This window comes from Xiphophorus hellerii, chromosome 15, assembly GCF_003331165.1.
Source record: "Xiphophorus hellerii strain 12219 chromosome 15, Xiphophorus_hellerii-4.1, whole genome shotgun sequence".
Classification (NCBI taxonomy): domain Eukaryota; kingdom Metazoa; phylum Chordata; class Actinopteri; order Cyprinodontiformes; family Poeciliidae; genus Xiphophorus; species Xiphophorus hellerii.
In genome coordinates this window covers 15,058,141-15,076,052 of record NC_045686.1, presented here as the reverse complement: position 1 = coordinate 15,076,052, position 17,912 = coordinate 15,058,141, and the positions used below count along the sequence as shown (strand labels likewise).

Sequence of the window (17,912 nt, the reverse complement as noted above, 5' to 3'; positions counted from 1 at the left end):
TACTAGTGCCTAAACCATCAACTTCAATCTTCTGTGTTAGGACAACACCAAAAGCACATCATTGCAAAATGGATGGCTATTTATGCATGATTTTCATTTTGTTGTGAGAATCTAATTGACATGACTATTATATGTAACATCATCTGTGAATCTTGGTGATGGCTGCATCATGCTATGGGATAGGGAATCTGGTTAAAGTTTATAGAAAGATAGAAGGAGCTACATACAAAGCAATCTTGGAAAAAAAATATGTTAGATGCTGAAAAGGGCTTGAAACTGGATTGAGGTTTACTTTCCCACAGGGCAAAGACCAAAAATGCACGGCCAGAGCTACAATGGAATGATTTAGATAAAAACACATTTATGTGAATCGCCCTGTCAAAAAACATACTGGGGCAAGATTTGACAATTAACAGTCACAGTTCTTCTCCATCCAGTCTTAGTGTGAGCTATTTTGCAAAAAATAATGAGCAAAAATTTAGTCTCTAGATGGGAAAAGCTGGTGAAGAGATAGCCCCAAAGAATTGCAGCTGTGAGTGAAAGGTTCAACAATTATTAACACCCTTTTCAGACTTTTATAAAAAATTGAAAATCTTGCAATATTTCCTTTTATTTAACCTCTACGTTAATTAAAAGTTGTTGTGTTGGATTAACACATAAAAAAGTCTTACAAAACTGCACATTAATGTTGTGGTTGTAACATCATACAATTTATAAAAGCTGAAGAGGGATGAAGTAATTACATATTCTGGGTACATTTCAAGGTACTATTTGTGATGAAAAAAAATGTTTGAGCTAGTATTTAATGTCTATGAGAAGAAAAAAAAAAACAACAACATATAAATATTTTCACTGATTTTATTTTTTGGATTACTAGATGTGCAGCCTGCATTGATTAGCGCTGTTCCAGTACATACCACAGTTTCATGGATTAAATTCTGTAGAGTTTAGAGGCTTTTCTTGTTTCTATGCACTCCCAGCGATACGGCTGAGCGCATTGTTCTGCAGTGGCTGGCCGCTATTATGTGGTGCTGTTGCTATGGCCATATGCTTTCGTCTGAAACCACCTTATGCGGGTGGTATTTATCGAAATAACATCCAAATGAATGCCAACACTCAAGGTTTTACAGCAGAACTTTGCACTGAAACAAGAAAATCAATGTTATACACTTTACCAGTTGGTGGTTTTATTGATGTAGCTGACCAGCACATGGTATTTTACCCCCCCATCTGACTGGATGTAACATTTCAAAAAGCAAAAAGCGACATAAAATGCAGGCAAACATGCACAATCCAACTATACTCACATGTACATAGGCTGTAGCTGGAGGTGGGAGGTCTTCTGGGGTCCCTGGTAACCATAGGAGTCAAATCCTCCTATAAAATCAACTACACAGAAACAAACACACAATAGTAATTAGAGCAGTGTTGTATAGTAACGAAGTAAAAACACTTCACTACTTTACTTAAGTATATTTTGGAGTACTTCATACTTTCCTCGAGTATGAAAATTTTTGATAACTTTCACTTTTACTTCACTATATTTCCGAACTTAATCGCATACTTTTACTCCGATACATTTTCAATGTGTGGTTTAGTTACTCGTTACAAAAAAGCGAGAGAGAGAAACGCAAGTGTTTTGACCCCACCTACTGATTAGCAAGTAGCAAGCAGGCTACCGAACAAAGTCGGTAGCCTGCTTGCCTGGGCTTGTTCATCACCACCAATAGAATACACCTGTTTCGCTTCTCCCATTAAACACAAAGCAAGTCTCGCAATCAGCAGCAGTCACATGGAGGAGGAGAGGGAGACCACAACGACTGCAACTACGTCGGACACGGCTCCAGGGGAACCACCAGCTGGTGATGAGAGCCCATGGCCTTATTTAAACACAATACACTCTTTCGTGGGTGTTAAAGATTCGTCGTACCGCATGCAGTGTATGTTATTCCTGCCCGAAGATGTGGAAATTCAATCTTACAAAAACTCCCCGTCCAACTTGAAGAAACACATCGAGGTAACTTCTTATGAAATGGTTATAATCCTCCTGTTTCAGTAACTATAGCTTGGTCACTAGACACTACTGTATTGTGAAATCTTGACCATAAATGAACTTTGTTTGGCATTGTTTCAGTTCCACACGTGGTGTATTTAGCTTAGGCCTAATGTTGACTGTAGCAGGCTACCTAGACTCCTCTGTTCAAGGGGGGACAGAAGCCATAGCGATAGCAATTTAGACTAAATTTAACGAATATAGGAAAGGCATGCAAGTTCAAAACCAGGTTTACAGATGCCAATAAGCTGCATTTCCCTCCCAATTCTTTTTTTCTTTTGCATAATGACCAGTTGTGTGCACCACCTACTGACTGTAGGATTGACTGATTCACTGATTTGTGAAGTAGAGTAATCGTAACAGCTCTTTTTCTTCATGTTGGCCGCATTTTCTGTACTATTTATTTTTCTCATTTTCAGCACTGACCTTACTTGAAGGGAAAACTTAAGGCTTACAAAAACTTTGTATTTTCTGTCCTGGAGGGTTTACTAAGAAGCTGGTTCAGTTGTAAAGCAGGTTAAGTTAACCTTGTGCTATAGGTAAAGCACCTAATTTTCTTAACTAAATGATGCCTGCAGGTATATTTATTAGCAGGTTTAATTTTGCCTGCACTTGGTTGTGTACATTATTTTAAGTGTATTTGACAAGTTTACCAAAATATACAAAAATGTCATTCAAACTGCATTTGCCTTGTTTTACTTTTTACTTGTACTTTTCATTACATTACTTGAGTACATCCATTTTTACAGCAATTTCCAAACTTAAGTACAAGAAGTTTCAGATACTTTAAGACTTTAACTCAAGTAACATTTCAGTCAGTGACTTGGACTTTTACCAAAGTCATATTTTGGAGAGGTACCTATACTTTTACTTGACTCTGAGATTTCAGTACTTTATACAACACTGAATTAGAGCCTACTTTGTTGGTTAACATTTGTTAACTCGTTTAATCCCACCGGCAACAACTGTCGCCAGACATTTTTTCTAACTTCTGGAAGCTGTAGAAGAATTGTTTTGACTTTTAGCAGCTAATTGAAGTTTTTAAATCAAATAATAGAGTGTCTACTCTAAGCAATATCAATTCCATGTATCTAGTGTGAAAGGTCACATGACCATACCTCTTTACTTCCTGCCTGTAACACTGGAGGTAAATGTGTGTCACAAACGTGTGCAAGAGAAAGTCAGTAAAATACTTTAATAAAAAAATAGAAATGAAATATTTTGTACATATGTTCTTTCAAGTGTCTTCTACTGATATATAAAGAAAAAAATATTAATTCATTCATCTTTCAATCATAAGAAGAGTGAATATAAGCCTGGCAACAATTGTTGCCGCTAGCATAATACATAGACAGCACTGTGCTACTGTATAACATGTGTTAGGGAGGTCCAAGGATTGAAATGCATGTACTTATTTTGCAGGAAAAAATGTGGGATTAGACGGGTTAACCTCCTGCCATGAATGAATTATTTCTTTAGGCTTCACACCTACCAAGGTGTTGTTGGTACATCTTATACTCAAACCACTAAGTCTTTTAAATGCCTTCCAGAGAAAATTTGGCTCCATCTGTATGAAAACACTTTGATGCAAATCTAATTCCATTTTTAAGAGGGAGAGTGAGAATTATGCAGAAATATATTTATGCCCAGGGAGTGCACTTAACTTCTAAATTATCTAGAATAACTCCACAGACTCCTGAGCTGAGAAGCTGCCAGCAGGTGGGTGCTCTCCTCTGTCTGAAGCAGAGAGCCCGGACTTTTGAAAAGAGGAAGTGTTTCCATTTTTGCCTTTTCTTTGATGTTGTAGAGCTCATAAAAGAGTACTTTCTTGTCTTGATCAGCGGGACACTTTCTCATTTATTCAGCGAGGTTTCGTAACATCAAGTACAATGTGGATTTGCATGTCACTGTGGAGATGAAAAGTAGGTATCATTTTTTTCATAAGTTTTCAATAAATCTGAAATGTAAGCCTCAAAATGAAGACTGCGGCAAGCACCATGCATAGAGAGGTGATTTTATTACAGAAACAAGCTCTGAATGGCAACGTTTGAAGGAATGTGTTAGAGAATGTTATGCTAAATATAATCCATTGAAGGCATTGAATGTATCAGGTTCAGATGTTGGACAAACACTGATTGTGTTCTAAATTAATAAATGCTACTGTCCCAGTTTAATAGAATAAATTATTTTCTAATGTTGCACGTCAAGATGGACTCAAGAATGACTTCAACCATTCAGAATTTTCTGTTGCTTTGGCTGAGAGTTGTTATCTGAAAAGGAGCTCTTCTAAAGCGCCTCCAGCAACGTCTGTGAAGCACGCTGTGCAAGACACTAGTGTTGGCATTGTCGAGCTAGGAGTCACTCCATGGAAGCAGTTTGATTATAACCTAGTCGTACCGTTGAGAGATGAGACAGACGTCTCTCAAAAGGCAATACAATGTAAAAGAAGCAAACACTTTCTTTGCTTTTTTTCTATATTCAAAAAGATGACATGTTGAAAATTATTAATGCAATTCCCAATAATTAACTGAAATGCATCTTTTTGTGGTATTACAACAATGATTCCCCTTAAGCTTTCTGAATGTTTCCAGTGTTATTTTTAGATTATATTTGATGGTAAAGTCTTTTGGGTTGGAAGAGCCAAGAGGTGTCACCTAAAAAATCTTTGATGCTCTATAGGATTCAAGTCAGGACTCTAGCTAGTACACTCCAAAGTACTTATATTACGTCTAGCCAGAAGAAACATCGGTAACACTTTATTTGACGGGTTGTGAATAAGACTGTCATGACACCGTCATAAACATGACATAACAACCTGTCATGAACATGAGTAAGTCTTCATGAATATTTATGACTGTTGTCATAAAGTGTCATTTGGTAAATCATGACACTTTTAATACAAAGCTGACGTTATTCAAAATGTCTTTGTTATGACAACTTGACATTAACCAAGAAATCATGATTTAAGATAAATTTGTTATAAAAGTATTACTGATTAAACTTTAAAAATTATGTAGCTTTATGTTATTAAATCTAAAGTTTAACAGGTGTTATGCCATGTTTATAACGGTGTCATGACAGTCTTATTCACAACCCGTCAAATAAAGTGTTACCGAAACATCTTGGTAAAATTAAAACACTACATAAAGCCTAATTTGTCAGGGGTATGAATATTTTTGGACTTAACTGTATTTCCACATGCCTTTGGACACCTGGTGTGAAAGATAAAAATAACAAAAAATGATGTGTTCAACTAGAAGTGTTTCTGAGAAGGAAAACAACCCTTCTGTTGGTGGAGAGGCAACTAGTGTCCAGAAAGATTATACATCCAGGCTCAAATACAACATACATTCACCAAAATCCTTTTAGTACGGGGTTCTGATTGACTCAAGAATGTATTTGAACTTAACAAGTACAAGACCTATTACTTGTTTTAACATTTTCAGCTACCCACTTGGGAAAATTCAATACACTCAAGAAATTAGGCTTTATGATGAAAAGAAGGATAATATTACATTACGGTAACACTAAGCCAACATGCACATACACAAACACCATAAAAATGTTGTAATACATGTTCAAAATCCGGGTTCATGGCAGGAAACCCATTTCATAAACAAACTATTTTGATATAGAGAATGACCAGAATTATGTGACCAGACTGTTATTAGCAACAAAACGTGTGGTTGTGGTCCAGCTTGCAAAGAGGCAGTGTAATAAGTGGTGTTTTGTGTAAATGTCTGACTCTTTAAGCATGTTATCTCATTAAAATGATTATATTACTTGTCAAAATGTATCAACATTTTCTACCTCCTTAAGAACTGTAGACATTTCATGCTTCACAACAGCAATAATCAGATGACATTTACTCAGTAGTGGTTTCATACTTCCACTTCTAAAGCTCAAACTAATTGTGATTGTCCTGTCAAATGACTGGACCCCTCTTATGGGAAGCATGGGTGTAGAAAGTAAGACTTTCCTGCTGATTCATGCTGCAGTAAAATTGTCTCCACAGAATTTCGTCCTCTAAACATTAGAGGAAATGGAGCCTCTAAACCTGTCAATGTGCTGCCTGTCAATCTTTTAAGACTCAATTTAAGCCTCAGATAAGCTATTCAGACGGGTATGGACTGTCCCATTCTCTCCACAATCGGAGAAAATTGGATGGGAGTGGCAGCAAGATTAAGATTCCCATTTAAAAAAAATAAAATAAAATAGCTGTCCTAATTAAATTTTTCAATATTTGCTTGAGACCAAAATGTCCTATTGTACTCTGTTCTCACAGACTGATCTCCTGAATATAACCCTAATTACCTGTGCGGCTTTGTTTACCACTGTGTTTGATAGAAATCTGTCTGCGCTGGTTTGAGAGCGATAAGACTGACTGTAATGAAAAGTAGTGCACACTTCTACCTGCACAAAGTATCACACAGACATATATACACATACAATAATTATCAGAGTAATTAGCTTTCTCAGCAATTTAAAACCTTCATCTGTCCTTAAGTGAGTATTAGCTTCTTCACCCAAGGCACATTTACCCACAAAGCCCGCTGATTAGTGTTTATTCTTCCACGCTGCATTATCAGGACGATTTTTCACCCACCACATTCCACAAGCCGTGCAAGACTTCAGGCTCAGCAACAAGAAGATTACCATGGATATCCTAATCATTCTGGAGAGTTTTATCTGTGTATTACAAGCATATAATGCTTCTGACACTTGTTAATTCTTATTAATTTTTAATTACAATTTATTTCAGTGTGTTGATGTTGAGCAGTTAAGAAGTACTTGGTGCTCTAATGTGGTCATTGCTGCAATTCAGGATAAAAAAAAAGAAAAAAGAAAAAAAGTAAAAACATGAAGACAATCTAAACTTTAAGTTCCCATATATGAGATGTTACAAAGCCAAAGCTCTCAAACAAATACAAATGAATGATTATATAATGTGCTTATTGAACTATGTCAATTAATAACAAACACTTATCAATTATTTTCAACAAGGTGGGCCAAAAATAGCTTGGAGACCTCGTTAATATGTACCCAACAATGCCCTATTTGTTGGATGTAAACAGGAAGGAAGGAAGGATGGATGGATAGACAGATGGATGGACAACAACCAAATCTTCAAAAAAAGATGCAGTAACAAAGATGAAGCTGATAATCATTTCAAACTTCTTCCCATTTGAATAAATGCACATTTTAAGCAGTATTATTCCACAACGCCAAGCAGTGAAATGCTCAAATTAAAACAAAACACATCCCTCAAGCTCTGTCCTATCAAAGTCTGCTTTTAAGCTCCAACAGACTCTCTTTGGGGATGGAAAATGAACAGAAATTCACGGGACCAATAGCCACAGGGCAAAACACAACAATTGAGGAAAGGCCAAACACAGACAACTGTTAGACATTAATTATTTAGAAATGGAAGGCAAAAGCTAATGTGGCATTTTTGGTTTATTGCCATCCACAAGCTTGTTAAAATCCAATGTTGGGGGGGGAAAAAACCCCCCACAGAAAACCCTTATCTCAAAACTCACTGAAATTCAATTACTCCCTAATAAAATGGGATGAGAACAGTGATAAATTACAGCTGTTTTTCTAACTTTAACAATGTGACAGTGTGAAATATTGCTGGGACCTCATTAAGAAGCTCCGGGTGCATAAAGAGCCTTTCTGCGCTGACCTTCAGTTTTTGTTTTCCTTTTAAAGGGACGGAAACAATTTCACACTGTCAATCTCAGCCCCCAATCAGGTTTAAGCATGGAGGAAAAACAGAAAAACCTCTCTGCTCTGCTCACTTCAGAAATCCATTTCCACTCATCCCATCTGCATGCATTACCTATCAATATTTATGCGTTAGCAAACAGCATCTTTGGCCCGGTGTTGAATAAGACATGGCTGGGTATTGATCTAGTGGAAGAGCAGCCCCACCAACTTTAACTGAATAAAGGAAACGATGGTCTCGGGTTAATGGGCTCATTAATGTTAATGCACACACGCACACTGCATTTTAAATAGAAAAATCACAGAATTGACATGCAACATTGAGTCATTTCAATCTCTTATTATTCCTTTAAATATATATTTTTGCTGACTTAAAATACTAACTGGAGGCCAGTGTCCTTCCTGCACTCTCATAAATTGGATTTGCTGCACTGATGCACAGATAAAATAAAGAGATTTGAATAGATTGGCGAATGTTTTCACATCTATTTTATTGCACTGCTTGGGGAATGCTGGTTTTAAGCATAACAACATAAAGAAAGAATCTACGAAGATCACTCCATCCTCCACACTCTGTGCCTGCTCACTTTCTCTGAGTTTTTCTAATACAATTATCCTTTGTGTAAAAGTTTCACTTGACGTTACAAAAGCCCAAAGTGCATTCGTTCCTGCTGTCCGCTTTGTTATGAGAGAATGACCAATGAGGGAAAGATGTTTGAACGGGAAAGAAGGGTAATGGTTCAGATGTAAAACCACTTAAAGCTCTTACTTTGCCACACATAGCCATTCGCTAAACCTCTCCAAAGAGCGTGTGGTCAGAGCTGAGCAGCTGTCTGTAAGCACAGCAGGTCTGCCAAAATTCAGATTTGCACTTATAATGAGACGGTTGAAACAACAGCTGACATTTAAAGAGGTTTTTATGTTCTAACCTTGTAAGGGCAGAAAACACTCAGACGTAAGAATTGGTACAACTATGTTTATTTACTGACATGCTGACTAACTTTTTGGCATTCAACAAACTAGCTCAATTTTTCTTGCACGTACCTGTCACACTGTTCCTCATCTTGCAATGAATGATGGCATATTTAAAAGTGATGTTGGCATTGGTCTACAGTTGAAGAAATCAGGTGCATTTTGTGAAATATTTGGAGCAATGCATGTTGTTATTTATGTTTATTAGGATGAAGGATGTAAACTTTACATGGTGCAACTGCGTAGCAACTGAGTAGGTTTTGTTGGATGCCACTATCTTCCTTTATTTTTTCCCTAGCCCATTGATCACCTGATTATTTGGAATGAAAGTTCAATGTTCCAGCTGGATGGATGGATGGGTAGGTTGGTTGGTAAATAGGGATGAATCAGGATAAATGAATGGATGATAATGGTTTGGTGAGGTGAGGAGGAAAAGAATAGAACTTGCTGCCTCCAGCATTAATTGAATACAACAATAAAATCTAATTATTTGAGGCATTTTAGACCAAAATGGTCAGAAATCAAGTCTTAAGACAAATATTTTGGATCCTTCAGTAAAACCATAGAAAAGGAGGTCACCTGTGTGAGGAAGAGAAAACAACAGGGTAATTTGCTGTTTGATTGTGACCTACCCTTTTTACGAGTCAGGGAAAATTAATAGTTATGAGCCACTAATGCAGTTACTGTAGATGTACCATCTGTGTAAAATGCCCTGTGCCCTGGACGCTGCTCGCTGTTTGATAAAATAAATAAATAAATAAAAACCCTGAACATTACTTCACACCAAATTAGAAAAAAAGCTTTTTCCACCTTGTAGTTTTTTTCTCGCAGATTTTGCTCCATTTGTAGTAAAAAGTGAATTATTTCCTTTTATATGCCGTGAGGTTTAAGTGTGTGGTGAGGTAACAGGTTTCACAGTAAAATTGTGAGAGTTGGACACCTTGGCAATAAAGGGGGCGAGTGGGCTTTGCTTTAGGCTTCAATAAAAGAGCATTACTGTGTCTAAGTTTAAGTGTTTGGCTCCACAAATTACTTTAGCAATCTGGTGTGAAATTAAAAATACTCACATAAATGATTCCAACAACAATGCTTGCCATTTTCTGAGCATTAGTAGTTTAATTTGAGCATTATCTGTGCATAGAAATAACAAGTGGAGTGGCGTTAAAGTGACCCGAAGCACATTTAATTTAGTCTTTGATAGAAAAATAAAAACTAAAATTATTTGACATGGGTGGTAAAAGGCCCACAGAGCAGCTTTGTCATTTTCAATTTTGCAAATTGAAAGAAAATATGCTACATTGACACCTCTTATGAAAATCGAATGCTTACCAAGTTTAGAGACAAAAACTCAGATGCACTTATTTAAAGGTCTAAATTGAGCTTTTCTTTTCCCTTGATTATTCTGCACCCAGCAGCAGACTAAAACGAGGGGAAATTGATTTTGCTACAAGCTATTCCAAAAGGGCAATCTTTCTCTGGCTATTATACTGTAAAATCAGCATTTACTCCACAAAGAAGAGTAAATAAAAACTTTATGTCACCACTTAAAGGCTTAACACCATCAAAAAGTCAGGAGCTTTTCCCAATCAACTCTGCGTGTTCACTTTAAATATCTCCATTAGCAACCCGACTATACGTAATAAATCTGGACCGGCAAAAGATGTTAGGGATTCCTCCATTCACAACACCCTGCAATGCATATTTTGTAAATTGCCTTGGTTAAAACTATTCAATTAAAATGTGTGATTAGGTTGGAGCTAAGTTACATACAGAACTACGATTACCACATAAAACATGTACGCCAATTGAACAAAGCTTAGTTTAGCTAATCAGGATGGTAGCCAGTTTGTGCCCACATATTTTTTGCTCTCATTACCATGTTTGAGTCCAATTTGCAGTTGTAGCTAAGCTTAAGTTTCATCTTGCTGCATCAGGAATAACTGTAAAGTAAGTTACAAGTTAGACTGCTGTTGCTAAGCTAGCTGAGAAAAGCTAATTGGAGGTTTCCTTCTTAAACTGGTTACACACTGTTTTGATAGACACAGGAAAGTTGGGGTCAGGACTGCTTTGGCAACAAAAGAAGGACTAAAGGGCATTCATTATGTTATGATATTATAGTTTTTAAAATACCTTTGTGATAGCCGACAGTGTGCAATGTTTTCCTGCTTTTAGTGGCTGCCACCCTGATGTAATTTATGTAACAGTACATGACAAAAAATCCATTTAGGTGAGCAAGCTAATTGGAAATATGCCATCATTAGCTGAATTTGCATTCCATGTGCTTCTGTCTCTTTGTATGGAAACACTGTTTATTTCTCACTCACAAGTCACTTTTTTACTCCTCTGTGAATCACCACTTCAACACAGTCAGGTGATTGATTGCTGCAAAGACCCAAGGAGCTGTGTTGTCAAGGGTAGTTTTCCTCTGCCAGGATCTACCAAGGCAAACTGGTTCTGATTTTACTAACCATTAGTCAATTTGGTGTTGGGATGGAAACAGGACAGCACCAAGCCACTTCATTTTGCGCATGTATTTTTATTTGCATGCATTTGAGAGTGTGTGTTTGGTACTTACAACTATCTTCTTCTTCAGAAATAAGCTTGACCACATAACAGGCGTAGATAAACCCCGCCAACTGCAGATGAAGACAGAAGCAAGAAAACAAAACAAGTGCAAAACAATGAGGATTATTCTTAACGCAACACAGAAAGAGTGACAAAAAAAAAGGCAGTATGTTTAGAAAAATGCAATAGTTGGAACAGACAGGGCAAACAGGTGCTGGTGTAAGTGGAGCAGAACAGCTCCAAAATAGAGCACTTGAATCTCCTCTCTCATATACACACACACACACGCTCACACCTACACTGAACAACAACTTCAAAAACAACCACAAGGTTAGCCTTGATTTTAATGCCGGGGCTATATGCAAAAAGTGCCTTAATATGCGTCTTCAATTTTGAAACTTAAAAGAAATAGTCTTATCTACATTTGCATGCAGAATGCTGCATATGTTTAATAAAGAAACTGACAAAAACGGAAATTAAATTGGTGTTTCTCAGTTGAGGTTTAGAGCTCTGTAATTCTTCCTGTATTATTAGGAAAACCTTCCACAAACAGATGTCCTCACCTCACACTCCCTTATCATGAACTAACTAAAAATAAATAAATAAAAACAGGTGCTATGTGATGAGAAACAGCAGATTTGCTCTGCTGTTACCAAAACGAGGGAACAGTTAATAATGTGCTCTGCTTGTCAGTGGTATTTAGAAAGTGATGCAGCGGTCCAAATTGGTGAGAGCACCTTACCTCTCCGATCGGCTTTCTCATTGGTTGTCTGTTTCCAAGGTAACAGATAGCAAGTGGCCAACTGAGGCAAAGATATAGGAAGGTGCAGTCACTGTAAGGTCGGCGTTTTAGCGACCTTGTTACCCTTGGACTTTTTTTAAAGGAGCAGAAAGGAGAAAATGTGGGCGGAGAGAGGAGCATGTGGCCATACGTGTTTGTTTGAAGTATTATTATCTGGAATAAAGAGGCTCTAATGCTCAAATCAGCCTTTAAGTAATGGGGGGAAAATAACATTGACCCGGCAGGTTTTCTATCGACTGCGTGGACTAATGCCAGCACATCCTCACGGGCGCACACAAACACTTGGCAAAGACGGTGATTGTGGGGAAACAGCATTTGGGATTCAGTGTATATCTCAAGGTCTTGACCTCATTTAGTATAAATAATGTTCAGCTCCCAAAGCCCCCTTCCCACTCCTCCCACTCAGTTTCTCACACAGCCCTTCCTCCTTTCTTCTTCCGTTTTTGTTACCATTAAATCCTTCCAACTTTTCTCTTTTTCTTATCATTCTCCAGTCCATTTCAGACAACAAGCCAACATTATCAGCACAACAGATCAACGAGAGAGAAAAAAAACAATCAATGGCCTTTACATAGCAGATATGACCACTGAGAGAAGACACAGATAACCTTTCCTGACTGCAACATCTCAGCTGTCAATGCTGTTGGGTGACGTTCAGAATTTGAAAGATTAAGATGACATCAGCTTCACATGCAGCTTCTTCTATAGGCTGCCGATCCCCCAGGAAGCATTTCTTTTTTTTATTAGCATCCATCTAAAGGAGACTTTTACCATTACAAAGTCAGAATGTTGTTTAAGAGACCATAAAGAGTTTGGGGAGGCACTTGGAGTTGGAGTAGATCTGGAGCCTGCTCGGGTTTCTGCAGGCTCATTGCCTCTGAAAATGACTTTAGGGTGCAGTTTAGTTAGCGTGACCGAACACGGCACAGAGTCGTGCCCACCCTTGTGATACAGAGCCGTCGTTAGGCCTCGGAAGAGCACATTTACTCTGCACATCAATATCCTGTTAATATCCCACAAACTCAAGGGTTGCTGCTACATGTAAACATAATATCCTGTTTACAATAAATCTGATTCTATCTCACCACAAAGGCAGAAAAATCAAATGTGACGGCTGAGATGTGGCGATATTGATGCGGGCTTGTGGTATGCATGGCTTATCTTTTCAATGTCGCAGAGCTGGGAATGTTTTGTGCTTGTAGATTTTATGTGAGTTTGGTAAGTCACAAAGGCTGCAATATTTTTAAAAGGATTTTGAAACTTTATATGCATAACTGTGTATGAAATACATCAAGTACCTGAAGACCAAATCAGTACAACTATCAAACATTTTACATTGACATGAGTAGGAGTCAGTAAGGTCTTAGTCCTGTCTTTTTCAAGATTTGACATATTGTGTGTTCAAAGATGGCATTCTGCATACTTTTGCTATAACAAGACATTATTTTAACAACTAATGTTTTGCTATCTTCTTGAAGCAGACTGCCAATTCTTCTCTGGCATCAACAAGGTATTTTTTAAAGTTTTTTGTTACTTTATTTGAATCCTGAGACAGGAAAGTAGGTAATGAGAGAGAGGAAAGACATGCAACAAAAGTCACCAGGCTGGGATTCAAACCTGAAATGGTTTGAACCTGAAATGGTTCAAACCATTTCAGGTTTGAATCCCTGCAAGGACTAAGGCCTCCTCATGTGGGTTCTGCTTAATCCCTGCACCAACACAGCACCCAACAAGGCATTTTTGTTCAATCAGCTTCTGCTGTTTGCAAATGGAAGTCCGTTAACAAAACACTTGTAAATGTGTGTACAGCCTGATTGCTCTCCATTGAATATTATGCACAGACAAGCTCCAATTCATTCGGAGCGAATGTCCACCAACACCGGAGCGACCCAGTCCTGATTTTCCAGTTGAAATGCCCCACTGTCGATTTGAAAGGAGGCGTGCCGGTAGAAAGGAGGGAGCTCTTCAGTCAGCTCATCTGACTCTCAAGCAAGAAGTCCTGTCCATGAACAGATATTTCATCCTTAAGCAAGAAAAGTTATATTTTGTGGACAATAAACTACTGGATTCAACTGGAAGAACCTCATTCTCCCTGTGAAACAACTGATTGTGAAATAGTCCAACAACGATGAACTTAGATTAAATACGGCAGAGACCCTGCAGCGAACACCGACTAACACCTCGGAGTGAAAGCTGCTCTGTGTAGAGGAGTTGATGTGTAGCACCAATAAAAAGTTACTATAAAAGATGTAGTTGCAGATACTGCAGCACAGCAGAGCCACATCCGAGATTGGCAGCAGAGATTCACAGGCTACTTTTCTTCTCTTAGATATGTCACATTGCAAAAGTTTAATTAAATCAACAGCCTAACAAGTTGTGGGGCATAAAAAGATAAAAAATATATATATATATATTTTTTTATAGCATCTCTCCCTCTGTAAAAAAAAAAAGTTTTTAGCCTTTCTGGAGCCTTAAAGTCTTTAAGAACAAACTCCATCCTCACATCTCAACTCAAAATATTTATATTAACTTCACATAAACTTAGAGGGGAATATGAATGATTTGTATTTGCTTCTATAGAAACTGCATTCCTTGACTCTGAAAGCATTAAGTATAATATGAAACCAAACCACGTTGAAGAAAAGTCCTTTTGACAAAAAAGTTAGCTGGAAGAACTAATTGAATCAATTATTGTGATATCAAATTTTATATGAAGAGATATAAATCAGTTAATTTAAATTGCTATCATAATTTTTTTTAACTGAGCTTATCTTTATAAAGTGATTATATTGAAACTAACACTGAGCTGAAAATTTGTCACATTCTAATCATTTGATCCCACCGCTTTAAAAATGAAGTTGTCAGCACTTTGACTTTAACAAGTTACAGACTACAACGTTAAGTGATTTTAAAACTAATGGAATATGTAATTCAACAAGGTTTCTGTTATTATCTAACTCTGCAGCTAAATAAATCACATCTTTATTCTGTCAGAAGATGTGTGATTTCCCTAACTTAGCAGACACTGACCTTTTGTCTGAGTTAGTCTGAACAAAACGTTATAAGAGTTTTTGAACCCATTGAATTTGTTTGTATGTTTTCAACCACAAACTTTATTAGATTTTGTTGTCATTATTTTGTCATAGGTCCCCCACAAAAGTGGCTCATTATTGTGTAGTCGTGGAAGGAAAATCACACGTGGTTTGAAAATTTCAAGCTGTTCTGTCGTCAAACTCTCACACCTGAGCTGTGGATCCGTGCAGCTCCTCCAGAGTTACCTGGGCCTCTTCGCTGCTTCAGTGAGGAACGCTCTTCTTACAGTTTAGGCCTCGGTAGATTTGCAGTTTTGACAAACTGCTTTGTTTTTTTTTTTAAGCAATAATTTGAACAAAGCCTGGGAAATTGTTTTGTATCTTTTTATATATTGATAGGATATTTCTTCTACGCCCCAAATATGCACTACTGGTGCCTCGTAAACGCAATAAATTCAATCCAAGTTTGCTATTGTAATGTGAAAAAATAAAATAAAACATTTGTAAGGTGTATCTAGAATGAAGAAGTTGTTACATTTGAGCTTTTCGTCAAGGCAATTGTTCTGTTTTCTGGCTTCAGGTCACAGTCACATGGGTTTGAATTCAAGCAAGCTGCTGTATGATTCTTTTTTCTTTTTACTTTGTCTCTGAACTATACTTACTGAATACGAACCGACGACTGTTCAGTGTGATGGGTGAGAAATGGAAATATCTCTACTTCAGCATGAGCTCTGACAGGATCCTCGCAGTGATCGGCCTGACAAGCAAAATCTTGTTGCACTCGTCCACTTCAGCTCATAGCAGTTTGCAACACAGCAAAGACTGTTTCTATAGGGAAAGTGAAAAAAAATCCCAGCTGGAGTACTTTAAAAAAAAATCTTTTAGTGTCTCTGAAACGTACAGAAGAGCAGATGCCCGTTGCCATGGTAAACATGTTAAATGTAAGTAATTCAACAGGAAGTCAGCAAATCTCACAGCATCAGCCTAAGGTAATAAAAGCCTAAGGAATAAAAACCTGTAATAGATGCTCTTCCATGTCTGTCTTTGTTTGGTTGAATCAAAAAAAAAAAAAACGTTCCTCGTTCAGAGCTCGAGTTGAGCAGAACGTCCTGAACCAATGTTAGCAAGTAAAATGACTGCAAAATGGGCTTAAACCCTCCAGTCCCGCAAGGTCTTCTCAATTTGTGACTGTAATACACACAGTTATTTACAGCCATGTTATCAAGCTTAGCCTTAATAAGTTCATCCAAAGCTTCTTGGTAAATTTATTTTATGGCTTCCATTTGGCATTAATACCAGATTAGTCTGCATTAAAGGTAATTAAGTGCACAGATTAAACGGAATGAAATGAGACATGGCAAAGCTCTTACCTGGAAAGATATAACAAGACTATCTTTATTTCCTCGCTGCCTTTCAGAAAAGATTAATAAAAAATTTTAAAAAGTGGTTTTATTGGCCTGGAGTATTTCCACCGTGACCTGATCATGGCTTAAAATACTGATGTCAAAAAGCAAAGGCTTTGTCTCTACTGAAGATGGGGCGTGTGCCTATTTCCCATTGTGTGGATCTGCCTGTGAGAATGTCTTTGTGATTAAAACGGCAACAACTGTGACAGCTCAGCGTTGTAACTCTGGTGTGTCATTCGCATTTGGAGACGCCCCCCCACGACTGTGAAATAATAGATAGCATTAATACCTGCTGGTACAGCATGAACTAAACTGATATAATTAAAAACAGTCAATACAAACTGTGGCTAGTCTCAAAACAGTGCAGGTTGCCTAACTTTTAGCTGAGGATTTAGCTGGTGAAACGACTGTTTTGATTTGTCTGTTATGATTGGTGTATATTTTTACCTCCAGTAGGCAACAGGTAATCCAATATCACTTTGGAGGATGAAGGTCCATTTATGCTCGCACAGAAATAAGTCCACTCAAGCGTCACTGCCCTCATAACTTCAATGTACTAATTGGCATGGCTGTGTGGCACCATATCTGCTAGAAGGGAGGTCTGAGTTAGGAAGTTGGGATAATTTCAATTCTCAGGAACGTGAAAAGAAGCGCCACCGTACCTTGAGGTGGTCTGCACATAGCATATATGGATATATTTCTGTCAGCCTCTTCATCTCTATCATCATCCCTTTTGCTAATCATACATAAGCTATACTGCACCTCACTGCCTGATCACAAGCTGATCATAAATGGCCCATAAGCTTAAAAGTGCATTGGACATGAAAAGTATATTTTACAGGTGACATAATTTTACTATGTAAGAACCTTAGTGTTGTCCTTGAGCACTGTACTTTGTAATGCAAGTTCTAGTTCATTTTTTTTTGGACTGGTAAGCAACATGGAGTTTTTTTTTAACAAGACATGGACCTATAATTTCTAAAAATCAAACTGAAACACTCACCTTGTGAGCTTGTGAATTTAAAATGTTCAAGGTTTGCTTCGCTTCAAGTCTTTCATGTGGTTTTTAAACTTAAAAAAAAGCAAGCTGTGTCTCCTTGGAATTATTTCTGCCACTGACTCCTTTTCACAAAGCATTTTTACACGACCAGTGACCTCATTTTTCTTTCTGAGATGGTGAAATCTCTTCAGAATGTCATATTTTGTTCAAATCTACATGGTAAAGATCTTTTTTATGTATTGCGAATTGACAAATTTTCAAATATGAGATGAAAGAATCACAACTTTGCACATGAGTAAAATCTCAGTGTTTTGGACACTAATATGCTTTGACAAACCTCTGATTAAGCACCACA

The 17,912-nt window shown here is 37.5% G+C and overlaps 1 protein-coding gene across 1 annotated transcript in view; it reads right to left on the bottom strand.

Moving 5' to 3' along the window:
• The window catches only part of nkain2 (sodium/potassium transporting ATPase interacting 2), a 99,787-nt gene that overhangs the window by 7,183 nt on the left and 74,692 nt on the right, over window positions 1–17,912 (bottom strand). Inside the window, exons 5-6 of the mRNA XM_032585503.1 lie at window positions 11,328–11,388; window positions 1,308–1,389 (exon numbers count right to left, since the gene is read on the bottom strand). Coding sequence (XP_032441394.1) covers window positions 1,308–1,389; window positions 11,328–11,388 — 143 coding nt within the window. The remainder of the gene's footprint in view (window positions 1–1,307; window positions 1,390–11,327; window positions 11,389–17,912) is intronic.